A 22,767-nucleotide genomic window follows, 5' to 3' on the forward strand; every position below is an offset into this window, starting at 1 on the left:
TGGAGAATTGCACTTCCATACAACTTCTACCAAAAAGAGGCTGTGGTAAATGCAATATATGTATAGTACGTGGACTTTGTGCATGCAGGTAGTTTGTGGATCATATTTTGGGACCTAATCGATATGTACGAAGTTTTGTCATTACCCGAATCTCATGACTGGCAATGATAAAATAATGTTGTAAAAACAATTAATTTATATTAAATCTCAGAATGAACGTAACAAAAAAATAAATTATTTAAAAATAAGTATTATTTTATAATTTTTTAAAATATTATATTTTTAAAACTAATAAAAATAAATAATAATTCAAAATTTATCATCAGTAATTAAAATAAAAATAGTGATTCATGATATTTATTAAATTGTTAAAATTTAAATTTAATTAAAATAGAATAATAATGAAATATTTAAGATATTGAATAAAAACTATTAAAAAAAATATGCTGAAACAAGTAAGGCATCAAATCAACTCATTCTTGTCAACAAAGAAAAAACTAAAACGAGTGAAAAAACAAAAAAGTGGATAAGCCAAACAAGTTTATTGGCTGAAAGTAGAAGTAGGTAGATAAGGTTGGCAGATTATGGAGAAACTTCTATTGCGATCGATCTTTAAGTACATAAGAGACTAGCTGCTGTAGGAAAGGGAAAAAAAGAAGCAATGGAGAAACAGGTAGCAATTATTGGAGCTGGTGTTAGTGGCCTTCTCGCCTGTAAATACACAGTCTCAAAGGGTTTTAATCCAATTGTTTTTGAAGCAAGAAACAGCATTGGAGGAGTGTGGATTAATACAGTAGAGACTACAAAGCTGCAGACTCCGAAACCAGCATATCAGTTCTCAGATTTTCCCTGGCCAGATTCAGTCACGGAACTCTTTCCGAACCAATATCAAGTCTTGGATTACCTGCAGTCATATGCACATCATTTTGACTTGCTTAAGCACATCAAGTTCAGTACTAAAGTACTTGGCATCAAGTATCAAGGCGCATCCGATGAAGAGATGCAGTCATGGAGCTTGTGGGGTGGAAATGGGGAGCCCTTCAGCTCAAGGGGGAAATGGATAGTTGAAGCACAGGACACACAGAACCAGCATTCAACTGAGGTATGCCTATCTACAATGTTAGTGATAGTTACATCAATATTTTTCGTGGGATATGATCTAAGTGCATGGTTTCGGCAAGTTTTGATCAAGTGATTGTAATTCAGTCATGCTCTTTCCTAAAACCTTACGATCCTAATTAATATTTAGCAAAAACACAGGTTTACCAAGTGGACTTTGTGATTCTTTGCATTGGACGGTTCAGTGATGTTCCAAACATTCCTGAATTCCCTCCTGACAAGGGCCCGGAAGCATTCCATGGTGACGTGATACATTCTATGGACTATGCCAACATGGATTATGAAATTGCTAGAGACTTTGTAAGAGGCAAGCGAGTTACTGTCGTGGGGTTCCAAAAATTTGCAATGGATATTGCAATGGAGTGCTCTATAGCAAATGGTAGCAAAAATAGTACGAGTTCTATTGAGATTTGGCACAGAAATTTTTTATCTTGTGGTCATTATTATCATTATATATGCAGGGGTTGAACATCCTTGCAGAGTTTTATACAGGACTGAACATTGGCACGTCCCTGATTACAATCCATGGGGAGTGCCCTTACCTTATTTGTATCTCAACCGCTTCTCGGAGCTCATGGTTCATAAGCCTGGTGAAGGATTACTACTCAGTCTGCTGGCAACAATTCTTGCACCTCTGGTAAATTTCCGTTTGCTTTATACCATAAAGTTTGTTGTCCTACTGGACTGATTTATCTGTAATAAATTCACAGAGATTGGCATTTTCAAAATTCGTCGAAAGCGATATCAAGAAGAAGCTCCGTTTGGCAAAGTTTGGAATGGTTCCAAAGCATAGTTTCCTTCAAGAACTTAATTCTTGTTTGATTGCAACAGTTCCACAAGGATTCTATGATAAAGTTGAAGAGGGAAGCATCATACTGAAGAAAGCTCCCAGTTTTAGCTTCTGCAAAGAAGGCATTAAAGTTCAAGGTGAGGATACGACACTAGAGACCGACTTGGTCATATTAGCTACAGGATTTAAAGGTGAAAAGAAGCTCAAAGACATTTTTGAGTCCAAAATGTTTCAAGATTGCATACTTGGGTCCCCTGATTCAGCAGTTCCTCTCTGCAGGTTACTATAGTTTTTTCCTTTCCTCTCTAAACGACTATATTTTTTTACCTGTAGAACAGGAAAAGTAGGTAAGTTTCATGGTATGTAAATTGTACAAGGACCAAAATTTCTTAGGGAGTTTTTATTCTTCAGGGAATGCATTCATCCGCGAATTCCACAGCTAGCAGTGATTGGATTCTCAGAAAGTGTTGCGAACTTGTACACTTCAGAAATGAGATGCCGGTGGATAGCAGAGCTTCTTGATAGCACATTCAAGTTACCTAGCATAAAGACGATGGAAAAAGATGCTGAAAAATGGGACCAATATCTGAAGCAATATTCTGGTCGATATTACCGCAGATCATGCATCGGTGCCCTTCATATATGGTATAATGATCAACTGTGCAAAGACATGGGATGGAACCCAAAGAGAAAGCAGGGATTCTTTGCTGAATTGTTTGAGCCTTATGGACCTGCAGATTATGTCTCACCTTAGAGACATGGAGAGGCCTTAGCATGCAGAATGGATACAGCAATGTATCTGGGAGCATTTTACACAGTAGTTTGCATATGGACTACTAGGATGAACGAAAAATCGTACTGGTTGAAATACCCAAAAAAAAAAAAGATGTCTATCAAAAAGATGACTATCAGTTTGTTTGAAATAATGTTTCTTTTTATACCCAAAAGATGTCTATCAGTTTGTTTTTGAATGAAGTTTATATAATTTCTTTCAATCTAATTTTTAAAGCTGTTATTCTATCAACAAAAGTTGATTTTCTTTTGTCTTTTTATGTTAAGTAGAAACCGATCATTACTGTAGGATGAACAACATTTAAAACCTCTTTTTCTCTCTCAATTTCTAAGGAATAATAGGACTGGATATTTGAGATCCCGATCCCGATCCCGATCCAGTGATTCCTTGTATGGATTGCAGGAAAGAGTACTGTTAGGTTGCAATACGTGTTGATGGCATTACATTTAGAGAGACAATAACTTCTGGACGCAATGTCCCCTTACAACTGACCCAAAAGAAGTACGGATCCACGTTGATGATCAAACATTAAATTTAACCATTTTTTGTGGCCTTATTGAACCGAGAATATTACAGGACTAATATTGTGTGATTTGTAAAACACGCAGGGCGCATTCATCCGCAAATTCCACAGCTTTCAGTGATTGGATTCTCAGAAAGTGTTGCAACCTCGCACACCTCAGAGAAGAGATGCCGGTGGCTGGCAGAGCTTCTTGATGGCACATTCAAGATACCTTGCATGGAAGAGAGAAAATAATGCCGAAAAATGAGATCAATCTATGAAGCAATATTCCTGTTGGTTGATCATGCATCAGTGCCCTTCATATATGGTAGAATGATCGAATGTGCAAAGACATGGGATGAAGCCCTAAGAGAAAGAAGGGCCTCTCTGCTGAATTGTTTGAACATTACGGACCAGCAGACTATTCCAGGTGATGATGCATGACCATCCATCTGATGATCTCAGAATTTTCCATCTCGAGTGAGATTTACGCTCGACTAAATAAGTGATTCAGTAAATTTTCAAGGACAAAATTAGTTTCACGTAAACTATGCTTCTAAATTTTATTTTATTTTTTCATTTTCTCATGTTTGGTTCATTTCAGAAAACTTGGTGATAAAAAAAAATTATAATAAAAAAAGACACAAACAATAAATAAATAATAATAAAAAATAAAAAAACAACTTGCGGTTCCTGGGATCCCACAACAATAAATAAATAAATAAAAACAACTTGCGGTTCCTGGGATCCCACCACTAATTCGTTAGTGTTTTTCTTTCGCACACTTATTTTTATATAAACCAAAACTAAACAATTGCTTCCCAGCAAATTGTATCAACATAGCCAAATAATGAAACACGATACATTTTTCAGAAAAATATTTTTCTTGTAAAACATGAAGGCGTTGTGGTGTTGTCGATTATCCTCCTTTGTCTACAAAGCAAGGCTTGTCCTGTTTATGATGCTCGTAAGACGGTCTATTTTAGGTAAAAATCCTAGACTACTCCAAAGATTTCTATAAAAGGATAATGATTACCGAACAGCTTACTTGCAGCAGTTATTAAACTGGCCAGTAGTTAAACCTATACCTGGCTAAGCTACCCCGTGGCCTGCATCAACCTGACAAATCATCTTGCAACTTGGTTAAAACCTTGTTTGATTTAAAAATAAAATAAAATTCATATCATCATTTTGATCAACTCCAGGTCAGGAAAGCACTGGAAGCAGGAATCTAAATGTCGATTCAGATTTTTTTTACGAATCAATGATTAATAATCATCGAATAACTAAATATCTTCTACAAAATGGGGGATTTTTTCCAGCTTTGTTCAGTATATCCAAGGATAAACTAAATAATCAAAAATTGTTGGCCATGAGAATAAATCATAGCCTCAAGAGACAGCTGAAAATTTTCTCAAGCCGTGCATTACTCCAACTATCCTGCGATTGATTGGAGCTTCTTACAAGCTCAATTAGCAAGCTCAAAAAGAAATGGTTAAATCTGAAACAAGCATTGAATCGCAAGAAAAATAAAGCAGATGAAAAATAACCAATTATCTCTACTCAATACAGTGTGCAATACCCAACAGGTGCATGATTTGAATGTTTTTTTCCTTTTTTTACTGAAACTTCTTGATCATCAGTGAATTAAGGTTAGGGGAAACAAAACAACTTTTGAGTCAAAATTGCTATTCAATGTGGTTCTTTAATCAGCAGTGTAAAACAATGACCTTCACATCAATAAAGAAGCAAGCAATGTTGGTCTACCCTGTATCATAACTCTTTACCTGCACTACCTGGACATTAATCCAACATCTGAAGTTCTGTTTTTGTCCTCCCTTTTTATTATTGTACGTTGCCTTTCTGAAGGCTAAATTGCCTGGTTAAGAATTTTCTGGCAGAATTAAGTCTAGTGGAAATCAAAACTAAGCAACTAAATAATTACAGCGAGGGGAAATTAAACAGGAAAAAGGGTTACCCGTATCCTGAACACTAGCCAACCTGAACAGCCTCCAAATCCTCATGCATGAACCACCATGGACCAGATTTTGATAGTAATCTGAAAACACAAATAAATACACAGTTAGGATGAAGAAATATGTGCATGTATATATAGAAAAATAGCACTGAGAAAAAACATGCTTTGGGCATAAGCATAGGATAGGTTTGAAGACAACTACAAGATCAAGAAAGCACAGAAAAAAAGTAGTTGTTTATCATCCCTAAACCAAAATTATAGATGCAAACTCGGTCTTTGTTCATGGAAACAAAATTATGTGTATGTATATATAGAAAAATAGCACTGAGCAAAAACATGCTTGGGGCACAAGGATAGGATAGGTTTGAAGACAACTACAAGATCAAGAAAGCACAGAAAAAAAGTAGTTGTTTATCATCCCTAAACCAAAATTATAGATGCAAACTCGGTCTTTGTTCATGGAAACAAAATAATTCACCAAATGTCGTTCACCTTACCTCATATATCCTGCCACTGTACGCAAGCCCATAAAGAGAGCCAAACCAGACCAAACCCCAGGGAGCCCCATAATTGGTGGAGCATAGAGCAGAAAGGCAGATGATACTAATCCAACCAACATCTGTAGATCATTTACCAGGCAGAAGATTAACACAAAATATGGATGTTTGGGGAAAGAAAAGGAAATTACAGAGTTGCAGCTTACCATAGATTTCGCTGCATATGGAAAGTCAGAAACACCATAATGTAGACCATCAAAAATAAAAGCTAGGGAATTGATAGGTTGGCTAGCACTAACAAACTGAAAAATTTTGAAATCAAATTACTACAAATATGGAGCAGTGAGATAAATAAAACCATATAAAATGCACCAATATAGATAGGCATACATACCAATATCCCAGTTCTCACAATTCTTAATACATCAGCATCCTTGGTAAACAAGGTGGCTATGGAACCAAAAGATACACCCAGAATCACAGCCAAGAAAACACCCACAACTAGTCCAATCTAGGAAAACATGTGCATTGAGCTATAAGCAAATTGAGAAAATAGTTATCCCAAGATATAAACTCAGAACAAAAGGAAAGGAAAGCCCACCTTTAAAACAAAGTTTGTGACTTCTTTCACAGTCATGTAGTCACCTTCTGATGAGTAACTTGCAATTAGAGCCTACAAAACAGAAAAATCAGGCATCAAAAGTTCAAGAAATAATGTGTTGAATCACTGGCTAGATATTTGATGGGGAAGGGAACTAAAAATTACAGGTCAAATGGAAGTTCACATCAACTTTTTGGAAATGCAAAACTTCCATATGCACAATAAGGAATTAGTTCATAAGCAATTCTTTTGGATACACATATTCCCTTTAGTACTAACCTATCAGCTATATTTCTGTTATTAACGCTTTAAACACAAATATACCTTTGGATGATTGCAATTCAAATGAATCTATACTGCTTCGCCCATTTTTAGAATTTTAAAAAATGAGGAACTTCTTTTAGGGGAAAATAAGGAGCTAGAATGGATAATAGAGTATAAACAAGTAGATATAAGTTGTGGTGATAAGTACTTGACCAGATCCAGCGAATGCATCTGTGAGAAGAGATACAGCCAACCATATCTGCATACATATCTGATGTGCAGCCATTGCTACCACACCTTGACGAGCTGCCATTGATGTTGCCAATGTCATGGTCATTAAAACAGCAAGAGTTCTTCCAATAAGAAAGCCACCTATAAGATAAAAAGGAACCTCAGCAAAACAAGATAAAAGTATAGTAATATATAGGCATGAAGTAGAGAACGGTAAGCAACTTAACTCAATAGCAGTTGATGTCTCATTTGGTTAGTTTCTTTATATTAATTTAAGGAAAAAACTCACCAGATTTCATGTAGACGCCAAATTGGAGTTCTCCAATCTTTGGAGGTAATAATATAACCCTCTTATTTAGCTGCCAAACCATCAAAATAGTAACAAGGTATCTAGAACATAAAATATCAATTATTGTTAAACATGTATCAAAATACCATAACTGAAGAAGAATATTAATGCTTGGAGAGCATAGAGAACATACTGCGAAACTACTGTGGAAATAGCCGCCCCAGTGACCCCCAACTTAAGATAATACATGAGTGTGGGAAACAAAAATATAGCTGATAAATTACCCAAACCTGCATGTGGAAGAACTACATTAACAATTGGAAGAGACAGAAAAGAGTATGCCATTCTAGATTAACTGCTGAGACAGCAAAAAGAAAGAGATTGAACAAGTAACAATATCATTCCAAGCATTCATCATAAGAATTTCTCTTGCCCTCCAAACAGTTAAAGTGCCACAGATTAAATCAAGATTTAGTGAGAAAATCAACAGTGAAATTAAGCGCTTACCAAGACAAAAAACAGGAGTTTTAGTATCCTTGAAGCCACGAAAAATGCCTTGCAGAGCCAAGGAAACTACAACAGCAGGAGCACCAAAGGCTCTCAGTGAAAGAAATCGTTCTGCAGGAATGCGCATTGGTGAACCCTGTTCAAAATATGATAAACGCTGGATAACTCTCTCCATAAATGATCGATCTAGTAACATACAAATGGAGGTAACATGACAAATCGCTAGTTTTAGTGAGTCTTGATCGGAAGCTCAAGATGGGTGCAGAGAAAGATGCTCATAATTAAACGAAATGGCACATGAATTTAATTTATTTAAAACTTACCACTGTTATGCCCATCAAGTTAAGAAATGATCCACATCCCAGAGACAAAGCTACAGCCTCAAAGATTCCAATCCCAATAGCTAATAGTAAAGCAGTGGACACAGAGGATAGTTGCTTTCTTTCAACCACCCCAATAGGTTTACCATTATTACTGTTTTCTTCCTGAATGCCCTTTTCTGTAAAACAAGCCATCCATATAAATATAATCATATAAAATCATCAGTCAGTACTTGCTGTACTGTGATGAGGCCTGTGTTCAAAATGACATTCATAACATCAAGTGCCGGTATAAATTTATACCTGAATTAGTATCTTTGGTTGCATTCTTTGCAATGTCTTCAGCAACAAAAGATGTTGCAACACTTAGAAGAGGAATATTGAATAGCTTTGATATATTGTTAAAGATCATAACAGAAACACCAGCAGAACCCAACTCTACAGGACCTAAGAAAGAAAGAGTAGGGAAAAAGTTAAACAGATCAGTAATCAGGGATGAAGCATAAATACATAAAGAAAGCTATAAATGCAAGGGCAGATCAATACCTAATCTGCCAATAAAAGCTGTCTCCATCAACTGGGCAAAGGGATCAATAGCCTGTCCAGCAATTGCAGGCAAAGAAAGCATTATAAGCTCATGTTTGACATCTGAAGAATGTGGTAGATTGATTGGAACCCCGGTTGACTCACTGCAACAAAATCAAGAATACAAGTACCAGCACATATGAATAATCCTAGAATTTCCAAAGGAACATTACCAATCCTAGAAGGCAGAAAGCATATTACATAGTTTTATTTCACGGAAAAAAATTTTAAATCTCAATGCTTCTTCTATTTTGATGATATTTGTAACCTACGATGCATGATTATAACTAATTTGTCTCCAATACAAAAGAAAAGGAAAGTACAAAATATCTTGCTTCAAAAAGTTCATGAATTTTACAATAATGACATTCTTAAACCAGCCAATTTGCAGACTTTTACAACATCATCATTCATGAAACCCCACCACCAATACTAAATTAAAGAATCTCTTCATTTTCAGCACAAAAAAATAATCAAACTAGTGAAAAGATGGAATTTTGATCTTACATTTCTTCATCTCTCGAACCATTAACGATGTCGCGCTCTTCTTCTTCTAAAATTAATCTCTCCTGCACACCAGTGGAATCCACACCATACCCAGAACTTGACTGACTATAAACCACCCCAAACCGCGTCTTCCTGCGTCTGATCACCAGAGGCAACAAACAAGTCATCTGCTCGGCACACAAATGACACTTTCTCGACGCAGCATCCCCGCCCCCCAAACTTTTAGGAACTTCATTTTGACTCGGCAAACAAAGTTGCCTCTTTACATTTGTTAATTTACTCTGCTCACTACTACTTCTACTTGTCAATCCACTACCAAGTGTGTTGCCACTGAATTTTCGAGTACTAGTCATTATCAGCAAATTAATTCTTCCTCTAAACTTCAATAACAGATCATTAACTCCTCTATATCACTGCAACAGCAAGAAGACAAAAATGACTCCCAAATTTTAAAAATTAAACACGTAGTTCTTATTTCCATTCAAAAGTATTATTATTCTGAAGTTTATCAAAAAATAACAAGATTCTTACTGGGTTTATGAAAACAAAAACAGAGTACAGAAAAACAAAGATGGAGTACGAAAACAGAGTACAAAAAACAAAATGATCAAGGAAATGAAATTATACACAAAAGGGCACAAAGAAACTAACTTTTCGCCATAGAATTACATAAAGAAAGGGAATTTGATTCAAAGAAGTGAAATTTTGGAGAAATTTTCCTTTGGTTTCGACCAAAAGGATACGGAAGGAAGTTATGGAAAATGATAGTCAGATAGAATAACAAGAAAAGAAGAACAGATGAGAAAAAAGGCTTTACCTTTCCTAGTTAGGGTTTTTTGGGTTTTTTTAAGAGATAAAAACAAGAGAAGACATCCTTGACAACTTACGTGGTTTCTCAACGTCGCCATGACCGAAGTGCCTGTCACTCGGTCTTATGTGCTGAAAACTGAACTGAAACTTACGAAAAGATCGGTGTTTATATATGCTATAAAATAGTGGCCGTACTAGTTAAGCTGCTGTTCTTTTTATGGGCTTTTTTTATGGTTTACATGGGCTTTTCCTAGAGATGACAATTGGGCCCACTATGTAGATACCTGTCCTAATAGATGTGTTACCTAATTCGAGGATTGACGCGGGAAATGGGTCTGAGTCATTGAATTATTGATAAAACCGGATTAATCTCTGCAATTAAAATACTATAGTTTTGTCTTAAAAAAAAAATATTTGACCGGTTCTATTAAATTTGAATAGATTAATATATTTTTTAAATTAATGTGAAACTTAATCTAGATCAAGCTCTGAGTTAAGAGTTTTTCAAATCACCTAGCTGAATTTAATAATTATGCTTAGTTCAATTAATTGGATAAATATGTTTCCTGTTTTAACCAGTACCCGACCTAATCTATATAATTGTAAAATAATATTTTTTTTGTCAAATGGTAATTTAATATTAATTAAATATTAAAATGATCGTATTTACTACACGTGAATTAATAACGTTTATAATAAATAAATATTACAAAAAACAGAAAAACTCAAACCCCAAGCGATCCCATCCCTCGGCGTGGAACGCAACGCTATGGGCTCTTGAAGTCGCCTCTTTCTCTTCTTGTTCACTCTCAGCAGTGGCAAAACCACTAGCTAATGCTATTTCTTGGTGGCCCAATTCAATTCCAGCATTTGTCAAGCATTAATGCAAACGAGCAGCAGCTAGTGATAAAAACAATGCCTTAAGCTAAGATTCAACTCTGTAAGCTGAAGAATCTAAAGCTAGCAATGCCTTCATCATTCTTTATTTGTTGAATAAATGATTACTCATATGACCCCACATCAAGAAATTGTATTCTTACATCCCCTTAATAAACCAAAAAAAGAAAACAACCAGGGAGAAGCACCGTTTCGTACTAATTAAAGAAGATATACAAGAAGCAGAATCATGTGAATATAGATGAACAAGTAGTTCCTACTCAGACCAATCCTTGAAGCGAAATTGCCAGGACTTGCGCCGGGACCTGTTTTGTCCACCATCAATAGACAATGTAGTAAGTTCCCAATCATCACGTTAATCCAACCCTCAAAGAATACCATATCAAGCTGTTTGTTACTATAGTAAAGAGTGTTATTGTGAGCAATTACCTGTGGTAACTGGACAAGTAGACTGTGTGGCTAGAGTTGTTGAGATGTTTTGATCCGTGCTAAAACCGGCATAGGCACAGGTTGTGGTGTTGCAACCAGAAGTTCTAGTGTTGCCGATTGTTAACAAGCCACCTTCACATTGCATAGCAGGACAAGTTGACCAACTGGATGGTTTATTTCCGGACGGTTCGCATTGTAATCTGGAGAATAAGAGAAAAGGAATTATACCAAATCAAGAATCCCCACAATATCCACTTGAGTAAGTATTTCAATACAACAAAGCTATTTGCACATCAAACTTACGTCCAGTTGTTTGCGGCATCACAATTGCATTTCACACAATTGTTAGCAGTGAAAAAATAGGTGTTATTAGGAACAAGGAATGGAGAATCCACAGAGTCACTTCTCACCGATGAATTACAAGCTGTAAATTGGCATGATTAGAACATTATTAGTTCGGATAACTACATTAATGAGTAACACGAACATTTGAAGACAGCTACAAGATCAAGAAAGAGCAGTGCACTGTCACGGAATTTTGTAGTGAATAATTTAGTCATGATACATACACCCAATAATTAGTCCAAAATGAATCCTGAAACTTAACAGTAGGAAACAACAATAAGCTCATGAGGATCAGCTGCTAAAAACTGCCATTAATCTCCAACTTGAAATTCAAATGCACAAAAACACATTCCTAAAAATGTTTCGCAAATAGAAATATTTGATCACTTATTGCTAAGTTAGAAATATTATTGCACGTTTAATGCCAATGAGCCTGTAGGTTGTCGCTCAACTGGCATCCGTCCCGTGGACCCCTCTCACTAAGAAGTCTCGGATTCGATCCACTCCCTAGCTTTCCAAGGGATAGAGTAGGAAAATAGGAATCAAATATCCTTACAGCATAAAGAATCAAACCACAAAGCCATTGCACATTGCCTAGCACTATCAAAGGATTGATTCCCAGCAGAAGTGTCAACACATATTGCACAGGATGGCAGGACATATCTTTTAGGAAACATAATGAGCCAAGAAGACTAACATGTCGTATGAAACAAAAGACCCGCAGATTATTATCTACATCTACAGAACTGTGCACAGCTTAATCAGTGGGCAGGAAAGGCAGCAAACAAGCAAGGCGGGGGACCATACAAACTTCAATAAATTGACGAGACTGGCTCACAGCTATTTATTTGTAGATAATGCCAAGCCACACGGTGTGACATGGTGCCTTTTCTATCGGGTAACATTAATGATTTCCCACTTTCTACCATTTCCAACTCACTACCACTAGGAAAAAAAATATCCACTAGGAAAGCAAAACTCAATTTTACAATGATGGTTTTCGACATTTCCATACAACCGTGTTTTTAAAAGAATTTGAATTTTTTTTATTTCAAATTATTTTTATATATATTTTTAAATAGTTTTGATTTATGATATAAGAAATAAATTTAAAAAATATTATTTTAATATTTTTATAAAAAAATAAAAAATCTTTAAAAAATATCCTCACCTAAACTCCCAAAAACATATAGTATATGCCCACTACTTCAACCACTTCCTTTTGAAAAAACTTGGCATCTAATCAGTCAATCGATGAACCACTTAGAGCTACCTGAATGTTCTCCATCAAATATGTCCACAAGTACTAAGAACGTGTGGGATAATGAATGGTTTGATTTTGACTAGATTAGAATTAGAGACTAATAACGAAAGCTGTCACGAGAATACCTAAAAATAAAAATTAAATGATGCATCAAAGGCTGAAATTAGATTAACTGGCCTTGGAGAGGGACATCAAGCACTTGACCAGCCAAAAGAGAGCTGCCATTGGCAATCCCATTAAGCTTCATTAGTGTATTTCTACTAGTCCCGTATTCCTGAGCAATTAACTCCAAAGAACTCCCAGCTTCCACCACGTGTCCATAATGGACCACTTTAACCCCATCAACATCATCACAGCTACAAGGCAAAGGAATCCACAGCTTCTGTCCAACCTTGATCAAATTAACGTCTGTTACATTATTAACAGCAGCAATTTCTTGGTATGTTACCAGCCCTGAGAAAACTTCTGCTGCTATATGATAAAGCCCGTCATCTTTTTGGACGGTGTAGATTGGTTGCTTGTTTGAAAGACCAGTGTTGTTGATGCACAAGCAAGTAAATGGGATCTTGATGGGCTGTTTTGCAGGTATTGTAAAGTTTGGTAACGTGGAGAGAGGGAAGTTGTTCGCGCCTAAGATGGAACGAACGTTTTTGATGGAAAAGAGGGTTTTGATTTGGGAAAGAGTTGTTGTGTTTGGAGAGATGTAGTCAATGAGGGAACGACATGTGGAAGTGGAAGGTGAGCTACACTTGAAGGTTTGGGATGAAGATTTTGTGGGGAGTGTAGAGCATAAGAGTAGGGTGAGAAGTAGAGGAATGAAATGGCAACCCATTTTGGCTCTGGTGTGATTTCTTCAAGGTTGGATATGAGAAGGTGTGGAAGGAGGGAGGAGGAGGATGGGGCAAACTGGGGAATTCTGTGGGCTATGGTAGGAAGACAAAAGACATTGACTGAAGTGAAGACTCGTAGAAGTTTTTTAATCCTGGTTGGCTGTTGTGTTATTACAAAGCCAGCGAAGGATGTGATCCTTGGAGTTTAAATAATTTAATTATTTTAATTGATTATTATTAATTAAACAAAATGGCACAAACTAGACACTGTGGGGCTTGAATAAAATACTTCTGTTAATTCGAAGTTTAGGATTTTTAAAAAATATATTTTTTATTTTAAAAAATTATTTTTAATGTTAGTGTATTAAAATAATCTAAAAATATAAAAAATTAATTGGAAGTGAGAAAAATAAAAAAAATTATTTTTTTAAATACTTTTGAAGCTTAAAAACAAATAGTATTTAAACTAATAATAGTTAAGAATGAGATTATTGAATCAATTTCATTATTAAAAAAATATTAAAGGGTTTAGGTTGATTACAAATAAATCTCTTAAATCTTCATAAGCTTTAGAGCAATGATAAGAAAAAAAAATTCTGTCGGTTCAAACTATTTATATCAAGATTCGTGTAATCATAAGAAAATCTCTAACAATCTCTCATTGATTGTAATCTTATTAAATAATATGAAAGGAGAAAATATATTTGGTACCTAATGACATTCTAAAGATAAAAAATATACAAATGTGACTCATGAGCATGTAGCTTACACTAATTAAATTCTTTAGTTAGATGATAATGATTTACAATTGTTTATTTTCAATTATCTTGTTTGTATATGCACATAGTAACATTTTTGTGTATTATATGAAAAAATATAATTATAAAATATGGTCAATTCAATGATTTAGGTAAGATTTTATTTTAAATCAATTTATTTTTTATCAAAACAAGTCATAAATTTAAAATATATATATATAAAAAAAAATTAAATTGATTTGTTAATTCACTAGTTAATCAACCCCATCCATGACTTATTCCGAATCCACCTCCGTTAGTTCTTATATCGAATAAAAAATTCATGTGGAATTACCAAAAGTTGAAAGAACCTATTCTAAATTGGAAGAGTCTTTGTCCAGAAAAAATGGTAAAGTTTACTTTTTCCACGTGACCAAATCAAACGAAACCACAGAACCAAACTAGTAAAACAAAAGGCAACAACTAGCAAAAACTTCGAAAAAGTCTACAACTTTCATAGAATTAAAGAAGAAGAGGTTAATTACTAACCTTTAAGAGGAACATCAAATGCAGTTGCTGCGATGAGTTGACTGTCATTAGCAATCCCATTAAGCCTATACAGTGTGTCACTAGTTGTCCCGAACTTTTCTGCGATCTCTTCCACGGTGCTCCCTTCTTCCACCAAGTGTGCATAATGTACAACTCTCTCGCCATCCACTTCCTCACAGCTACATGAAAGTGGGATCCAGAGCTCCTGACCCACCTCGATCACATCAGCGTTTCCTATCCTATTAACTTGTTGGATTCTTTGGTATGTAAGCAAGCCCATGAAGACATTGTTTGCAATATAATACAGCCCATCATCTGGTTGGACTGTGTAAATGGGCATCCTGTTTGAGGCACCTGTCCCATTAAAACATATGCATGGGATTGGGATTTTTATTACTTGCTGCTCTTGGATCATGTGGTTTGGTAAGGTTGAAGGAGGAAGGTTGTTTGCTCCTAGAAGAGTGTGTAGGTTTTTGACACCAAAGAGTTTCTGGATGGAGGAGATGGAGGTCGTGTTAGGGGACTTGTAACCAACCAAAGAACGACATGTGGTTCGTTCTGTGCACCTGAATGCTTGCTGGGCTACTGATATGGTGGTGAAAGAAGAGTAGAAGAGCAGACACATTGGAATTATAGCAAATCCCATTTTGTCTAAATGTTCAAGGTAGCAATTGGTGGAGGTGTGTCGTGCTTGTTTGCTATATATAAATTCAAATGTGGGCAGGAATTTAAGAGGTGAGAACGAAAGGACTGGTTTTCTGGGAAAAGTTAGGCTTTTTTTTATTTCACTATTGACTTGGACAACTTGGAGGAGACTTTGACCTGCCCAACTTCCAGAGTTTTACCTTGGAAACGGCAAGAGAAGTTTTGCAGTGTGTTCAAACGGAGAGATGTCGGCTTTCCTCGAGCTGTAATTCTATGTAGGGCCAATAGGATGACAAGACTGTAATCAAGAGTACTTGGATGGCTAGAAAGATGTGGCAGAGCCTTAGAGCCTTACTTTTCTTATGCCTGGTTTTTATAGCTTAAACTGCAGCCAAAAAGACGGGGCTCTTATATTCGATTATGGAGTGACGGGTGAAGTTTAACGGCCTCTGTTGCTGGCTGTGTTCTTTACTTCCATTGCGATCAGATTATGTTCTCCACTGCCTCTCTGGGTGGGGGTTTGACAAAAGGAAAATATAGTGGACAGGACAACACTACGATGCTGAATGCTCGATGACCTTTACTGCAATCACGCGCCAAAGTTCCAAAATTTCTTCACCGCGTAGAAGATAAGCCGAGTAATCTTTTTCCAAATCGTTTGCGGTCCGCATTTAATAATAATATGGTGAAGAAAAGCATGTGAACATTTGAATACTTCTGGCTGTTTTTTCCATCCTCGTGCTCGTTTTATACTATCCTTAGATGGACAGAGTCATTATCATTAGTTCAAAGAGTCCACTCTTGACTCCAGGTCAGCATTTTCGCGTAAGTTTTTTTCTTATCACGTGCAAAAGAGGAAATACTTCTGTAGTATTTTTTATAGACCGTATCGATGTAGATAATACTGATTTTTTTTTCCAGAATTACATCATTGGTTAACTGGATATTGTGACACCGATCAAACAATCCGAACTCAGTCCTGAGCCGCCAGAAATTTTGGATTTAGATGGAACGTTCCGTCCATCCAAACTCCAAAGGACGTTCTATGGCTGAAAACCGAAGACAGCGGAACGACCATTGGAGATAGAAGGCACAAAAATGAATATGAAAATTGAAGACAGAAAAATTGAACCAGGCACAAGACTAGATTTTCACAACATCTTGGCTCATTTTCTGGGGAGAAACCTAGAAAGTGATAAGCATGCAATTTCCTCAAAAGTTTGTTTCTCTCTGATACCCACAGTACAACTGTTGATAAAAAACAAATTCTACATGTGAACAATAAAATGGGAGCGGGCGCGTGGGAAGCAATCTCTGGGATAAATACAACAAATGAAAAGAAGAATATACATCACTTCTCCTCCAGACTCCGTAGTACCGACTCAGCAAATCTTTGTTGCCTGAAATGAAAAGGGGGAATGAGATCAGAGATTTATACAGAATTCTTAGTTTCAGAAACTACTCAGCAATTATATTTACTTTTAACCATGGGACTAAGTGATTAATGACAGTAGTAAGATATGTGTCATCAGGAGCTACATGTCATCAACCATTCTCGGACATGTACAGCCAGCAGAATCAGGTAAATAAAGAATATTATTGGCAAAAGATGCTCATACAAACCCCAAGAGAAACTTGGAATAACACTGTCAGAGGCGGGTGAGCATCATCCTTTCTGTTATATGTACTTGGAAATTATTTTTCCGGACAGAATTAAAGCAGGTTATAAACATATTGTGATGCATATATACAAAACTAATAGCAGAGTCAAAAAGTGTGATCATCGGGTGTTTCAAAAGCAGAAAGGAAAAGAAAGACGGTGAAGGGAGTTTGGCTTACTTGCGCTCTCTATGTTTTGGGCTAGGGCGAGAATATTTCAGATATCCATCCCAAGGAACTTTTTTCAGACCTGCTCGCGCAGATATAATGCCTCTAACCCTGCATAAATGCATTGAAATTGAACTGGATAAACTTATAATTAAGAAATACACAACACATTTGTCACTGTAATATAGAAAAAAGTTGGGAAAAAGGGGCCCTTGCAAACAGCCAACACTCATTGTTTGCAGCTCAGAAGAAAGTAATTACCTCTCTGCAAACTCAATGGGAGTCTCTCCAGGTCTCAGATTTTGGGGCTCCAAGTACCATACATCACAAACAACAGCCCAGGATGTCATCAGCTGCAGCAGATGCGTTGTGAAGGACTGCCTGCAAATGAGATATTTAAGCATGTTTCTCAACCATAAAAACACCCCCACCTCCTCACATTTTGAAAAAATGCGTAGTCTCTAGGAACTCAATGGGATAATATAATACAATCATTAGAAGAAAAGCTTCATACTTTCGGCTGTTCCAAAAGGCATCAACAAAAATTTTATTGTACTTGATTGCAATTGGACAAACAGTAGAGTCTAGCTCAAACGCACCCTGCATATCATCAAACAATAGAAATTAAAGAAACAAGCTTATAGAAACAATAAGTTTTATGTTGAATATTCATACCTTCTTAAACATCACAGTGTAGTGGTTATTTACACAAGTTCCTTCAGGAAATATGAGAAGAGGGTTATTATCAGCTCCCTGAACGTGATCCTTTAATCTGAAAAATACAATTCCATATAATCATGATGCAAAGATCATTTTCATGAACAATTATTTTACCAACAGAATTTACACTTACTTCTTTGCTACAATTTCACGATCCTTTGCCTCTGAACGATGGAACCAGATACATCCTACACTCTCTAATATAGTGCTTTGCAAAAGTCCTGCATTTAGAGCAATCATATATCCATTCAATTTAATAAATACACTAAGCCAGCCTACGTGACAATCATTTCAGCTTGTCCATCACGTTACTTACTATCTATGAGCAAACACCAGAAGGGACTTAAAACAAAATAACTAGGATAAGAGCTGGGGTTTCACTATTTCTTCATTCAAAATTAAAGCACAAATTACTCATGGGATGTTATCAGTTACACATAATTCAGGAATCCTTCAATATTTGTTGATAGACATATAATTCAGGGTGTAACTGTTAATTGGATAGAATATCTGAAATACATATGAAGCCAGTTCTCACTTACCAACCCAACCAGGGTGTTTCTGCATGATCACAGCAAAGGGTGTCATCTGTTCTAAGATGATGAAATCAATCATGGAAGTATGGTTGGCCACAAAAACCTGTGCAACCCATGATAAGCAAGTTTATATCTCAGATCAACAAAGGGTTAACAAAGAATTAAACATGTCTTGGACATAAATACATACAACAAAATGTTTATACTGAAACGAACCTGTTTAGGCCGCCTGCTAGGTCTTGGTCCATGGTACTTGACAACTCCAGTCCATGATGCAACAAAAAACATACAAATTACCTCCACCAAACTCCTCTGACAATAAATTAACATTAGGAATAAATTCAGCCTGTTTGTAACAACCACTTGTAGAGAAATTTAGAACTTTCAGATATAGAAAAAACGAACTTTTCACAATTGTGTTCTATATATATATATATATATAGGATAGAGCAAAAGATTTGACAAATTAATTATTGGCACCTCAATCTTTTTTCTCAGTTTGTCTTGCCCTTTCAGCAGCAAATGCACTGGAATGTAGGATGAAAGAAAAATGATCCACCCAATTGCCAGTACCAGAACCCTGCAGATTTCATTGAAATACATCAACCAGCTAGAATGAACACAAGTTCACCAATGTATCAACTTGTTCAAAGATAAACCATCATATCAATCAGACTCTTCATAGGAACCACAAAGTTTTGAAAAAGAAAACCAACAGATAAAGAACATCAGTTCATATCTTCATTATGACATCTTGAAACTCCACAAAGTCAAGAATCAAATCAGGAAACCAGATTATCTAAATTGGCATGGAGACCAATCACTTTATGACCCTTTTTGAGTGTAGGACAACACCCTTTATAATCAGCAAATAACTAACCTGACAGGGAACAAAATCCCATATCGAATCACCACACCACAGCACCAAAGGGGAAACAAATACACATTCCAGTTCCACGGTTCTGGAGGATTTGACTTGAAACATCGTGTAAATGAGTCCTGATTCATTCATTTTCAAATACGAGTTGAATCCAGACAGATTAAATTAAATTGAAAAAAAAAAAACTAAATTCACTTCCCTGATACTGAATCAAGAAAGTCATGTCATTTTCAACTAGCTAAAGTTAATTAACCATTGCATGCCTAGATTCCTACTTTAGTCTTCAGAATTTTAATCACGATCAAAACTATTCATCTAATTTATCCCAAGATTCTCCCTTTCCATCCGATACACAGTTCCCTCATCATGTCAAAGAGTATTCAATAATACTAAAAAAAAAGAAATTTTAAACAAGCTAGCCATCCCAGCGCATGCCTAAAATACTTGTTTAAGCTCGAATTTATCATGATTAAGACTAATTCATCCAGAATTCACATAAAGTTCCTTTATTTTCATTCAAAAAACATTTTCCTTCACGTATTTTAAAAAAAGGAAAAAAATTCCAACAAAACTCACATCAACAATGGCACCAGCTGCTTCTGTGAGAGTAGGTGAAATATCAAGCAAATCACGCCTAGACAAAAACAAGAAAGCCCATCAAGCAATACCCATTGAGAATCGAATTTTTAAAGCTCTGAAAGAACTAAAAAAACAGAGCTTGAAATCAAAGAGTATCCGAAAACAGAACCCGAATCGAAAGATATGAGATAGAATTCATACAAGCGAAGCTTGCCAATAGGCTCCTGAATGGAGGATCCGGAAGGAAGGTAATCTTCGATGTTGGGACGATCCAGGTCTAATTCGGAGCTTGATGTCTTCAAGTTCCCAGGAGTATCCATTTTTCCGTTTTGATAAGCACAGAGAGAAAGAGAGAGATCAACAGAAGAGGAAGAAGAGGCTCTCCTGTTTTATTTTAAGTCGGCATGATTTTATATTTCGAAAAAAAATGTTTTTAAAAAAATTAATTTTTTTAATTTTTTTTCTTTACTTGAAATATATTAATATTACAAATATTTAAAAAGTTTAATAAAAAAATTATTCCTTCAATATATTTTCAAATAAAAAATATTTTAAAAAATAATCATTCCATACAATTTTTTTTTCTTTTTATCCGCAAAACATATACCCATCTTTTTTTTATACTTGTGTTTTAAACCATAAAATTTTTTTTTCTTTTTATCCGCAAAATATATACCCCATCTTTTTTTTATACTTGTGTTTTAAATAATGTTATTTCTTTCTAAAAAATATTTTTAAAATTAAATTATGAGAATTTACCGTTGCTACATTAATTCAAAATAAATTATTTTAATTTTTTAAGGAAAAATAAATCTTTAAATTAAATTATAAGAATTTATCATTATTATATTAATTCAAAATAAATTATTTTAATTATTTAGAAATTCTTAGAGAAACAAATATCAAATCACGCCTTTTAAAATAGATTTTAATGATATCTCTCTCTCTCTCTTTTTGCCATTCCCTCTTGTACCCTGGCGCAAGTCGTTAATGATATCTGTCATGAATAGTATCGAAATTTCGTCATGTTTCATTTTATTATTATTATTTATTTATTTTGAAGATTTCACTCCTCTCCGTTTCGTTTCCTTACATAGGAGTCTCGAGAGGAGGCCGCCGTCATTTTACTGGTAATAGTCGGAGCATTAAACCACCACCACCACAAATTAATGATGAATGTTTCATATTTATATTTTTTTTAGATTAATATGGATGTTCGGGCCAGCTTGCGTGCACCACAACTAATTCTATAGACCCTAAAATTAACGACCATGTAAACTTCTAGTGGCCATCATATGAGCAACCAAGAATTCGAACTTGAGACCATGAAGAAAGCAAACCTCTTGATTTCAAATCTTTACTATATGGTTTGTTTCATGTTTATATTTGAAAGGAGGAGGGAAGGAGAATGGAAGACACAGGAAAGCGAGATGGCGGTGTATAAGGCGGCTGCTTCATCAGGGTTAACCCTCGTTGCTAGAGCTCCAATTCAATTTCGCAGACAAATTAATGGCATCTAATTAACTCATAGTTGCCAAACCTAAATTCGCCCTATGAATTAACAGAAAAACCAGTGATTTAGAGCTGTATTCGGGTTGGATTTTAAGTTAAATCGCAAAAGATATTCACTAATAAAACTTTATTGATTTGGTTAGATTTTTAATAATTCGGTTTATTAAACTTGGCTGGGGTAATACCAATAATTTTTTAGAAAAAAATTAATAATATTTTAATTAAAATAATTATTTTGAATTGATTTAATCACTCACAAATTTGACATAATGATTCAATAAACCAGATTTTTTTTACATTTGAGGATGTAATCTAACAATCATGGAACGGACTTGTTTTTTTTTTTTTAGAATTCGGATTCGATTCTCTGTATGTATATTTGTCACCTCCGTGATGCTTTACCTGTTTATTGAGTTTGCAGGGTGTTTAGTAAATCCTAGAACTAATCGTGATACGCGTAAACTAACCCGAATATCTTGAGTTAAAAAAAACCAGATTTTTTTTCAGATTAGTTCCTAAATTAGACGTGAAAAATATGTTTTAAAGTTGGGCATGCTTGCTATGCTCAGTCAAAAAAACTCTTATTTCATGCCTCGTGCTACTTTTCTTCCTTTGCTTGTATATAAATCAAAGGATGACCCAGGCAGTAGCAGAAACGGTATAAAGGCGTAGAACTAAGCCAAAAGCCTAGGAGAAAATGATGGAACAAAAATGAACGAGGAAGAGAAGCAAAAAAAAACCGTGGTTTAAGCAGGAAAACCAAAACAAAAGCCGAACCAGAAACGAGCCTTATGGGCTTCGGCCCAGGATATGGTGATGGACTTGGACTGCCTGAATGACGTCATTGGAATGATAAAAGGTTATGAAGAAATTGGATTCGACTATTATTGAGATTGCTCGCATACATTATTACCTTAATAGCTATGGGCTTACCCATAGTTATTAAACATGATTCCATTATGCGGGTTGATCCAAGAAATGTAAGGATATATAGTCTAATTTAGATCGGATTTTTATTTGAATGGAACAAGATACAAACTTAGTAAAATTTAGTTGATTTAATTTCAATGGATCCTTCAAACCAAATCAAGCTAGCAGAAAATATATATATTATTTTAATAAAAATAATTAATTCATGTTAATCCAATAACCTATATTATTTTTCAGGTTGGTTCCAATTTGACAAATATGAATTTATGGTTAGAATATAAATAAATATTAATT

At 35.3% G+C, this 22,767-nt stretch overlaps 4 protein-coding genes across 12 annotated transcripts; 1 reads left to right on the plus strand and 3 right to left on the minus strand.

Moving 5' to 3' along the window:
- The first annotated feature begins 574 nt into the window (after nucleotides 1–574).
- Nucleotides 575–3,732, plus strand: LOC105140109 (probable flavin-containing monooxygenase 1). The gene is made up of 6 exons (XM_011046806.1): nucleotides 575–1,102; nucleotides 1,261–1,498; nucleotides 1,581–1,756; nucleotides 1,830–2,188; nucleotides 2,321–3,203; nucleotides 3,311–3,732. Exons 1-5 carry the CDS (start codon nucleotides 662–664, stop codon nucleotides 2,661–2,663), a joined length of 1,557 nt encoding a protein of 518 aa, XP_011045108.1. The 5' UTR covers nucleotides 575–661; the 3' UTR covers nucleotides 2,664–3,203; nucleotides 3,311–3,732.
- Nucleotides 3,131–9,966, minus strand: LOC105140070 (MATE efflux family protein 3, chloroplastic-like). 7 transcript variants are annotated; one of them, XM_011046779.1, is made up of 15 exons: nucleotides 9,871–9,966; nucleotides 8,984–9,396; nucleotides 8,438–8,580; nucleotides 8,195–8,338; nucleotides 7,895–8,070; nucleotides 7,572–7,707; nucleotides 7,258–7,354; nucleotides 7,065–7,165; nucleotides 6,753–6,916; nucleotides 6,281–6,352; nucleotides 6,074–6,190; nucleotides 5,886–5,981; nucleotides 5,680–5,801; nucleotides 5,183–5,263; nucleotides 3,131–3,436 (listed from the first exon to the last, which is right to left on the minus strand). In XM_011046779.1, the coding sequence occupies exons 2-14, from the start codon at nucleotides 9,334–9,336 to the stop codon at nucleotides 5,197–5,199; spliced, it is 1,788 nt and encodes a 595-aa protein (XP_011045081.1). In that variant the 5' UTR covers nucleotides 9,337–9,396; nucleotides 9,871–9,966; the 3' UTR covers nucleotides 3,131–3,436; nucleotides 5,183–5,196. The 7 variants fall into 7 exon arrangements, with proteins under 7 accessions (XP_011045081.1, XP_011045091.1, XP_011045098.1 ...); XM_011046789.1 differs by lacking the exon at nucleotides 3,131–3,436 and adding an exon at nucleotides 4,425–4,644; XM_011046796.1 differs by lacking the exon at nucleotides 3,131–3,436 and adding an exon at nucleotides 4,425–4,705.
- A 776-nt stretch (nucleotides 9,967–10,742) lies between these two features.
- Nucleotides 10,743–15,937, minus strand: LOC105140115 (lysM domain-containing GPI-anchored protein 2-like). 3 transcript variants are annotated; one of them, XM_011046823.1, is made up of 4 exons: nucleotides 14,845–15,937; nucleotides 11,423–11,543; nucleotides 11,120–11,319; nucleotides 10,743–10,995 (listed from the first exon to the last, which is right to left on the minus strand). In XM_011046823.1, exons 1-4 carry the CDS (start codon nucleotides 15,488–15,490, stop codon nucleotides 10,892–10,894), a joined length of 1,071 nt encoding a protein of 356 aa, XP_011045125.1. In that variant the 5' UTR covers nucleotides 15,491–15,937; the 3' UTR covers nucleotides 10,743–10,891. The 3 variants fall into 3 exon arrangements, with proteins under 3 accessions (XP_011045125.1, XP_011045133.1, XP_011045116.1); XM_011046831.1 differs by lacking the exon at nucleotides 14,845–15,937 and adding an exon at nucleotides 12,906–13,745 and having other exon boundaries at nucleotides 10,743–10,999; nucleotides 11,133–11,319; XM_011046814.1 differs by lacking the exon at nucleotides 14,845–15,937 and adding an exon at nucleotides 12,906–13,740.
- A 670-nt stretch (nucleotides 15,938–16,607) lies between these two features.
- Nucleotides 16,608–20,416, minus strand: LOC105140136 (glycerol-3-phosphate acyltransferase 3-like). The gene is made up of 12 exons (XM_011046842.1): nucleotides 20,233–20,416; nucleotides 20,029–20,086; nucleotides 19,453–19,571; nucleotides 19,053–19,152; nucleotides 18,789–18,884; nucleotides 18,579–18,675; nucleotides 18,170–18,257; nucleotides 17,992–18,088; nucleotides 17,831–17,916; nucleotides 17,578–17,697; nucleotides 17,329–17,427; nucleotides 16,608–16,889 (listed from the first exon to the last, which is right to left on the minus strand). The coding sequence occupies exons 1-12, from the start codon at nucleotides 20,349–20,351 to the stop codon at nucleotides 16,841–16,843; spliced, it is 1,128 nt and encodes a 375-aa protein (XP_011045144.1). The 5' UTR covers nucleotides 20,352–20,416; the 3' UTR covers nucleotides 16,608–16,840.
- Nucleotides 20,417–22,767: the final 2,351 nt, after the last annotated feature.

This window comes from Populus euphratica, unplaced genomic scaffold, assembly GCF_000495115.2.
Source record: "Populus euphratica unplaced genomic scaffold, PopEup_1.0 scaffold3.1, whole genome shotgun sequence".
In the NCBI taxonomy this organism is placed as follows: domain Eukaryota; kingdom Viridiplantae; phylum Streptophyta; class Magnoliopsida; order Malpighiales; family Salicaceae; genus Populus; species Populus euphratica.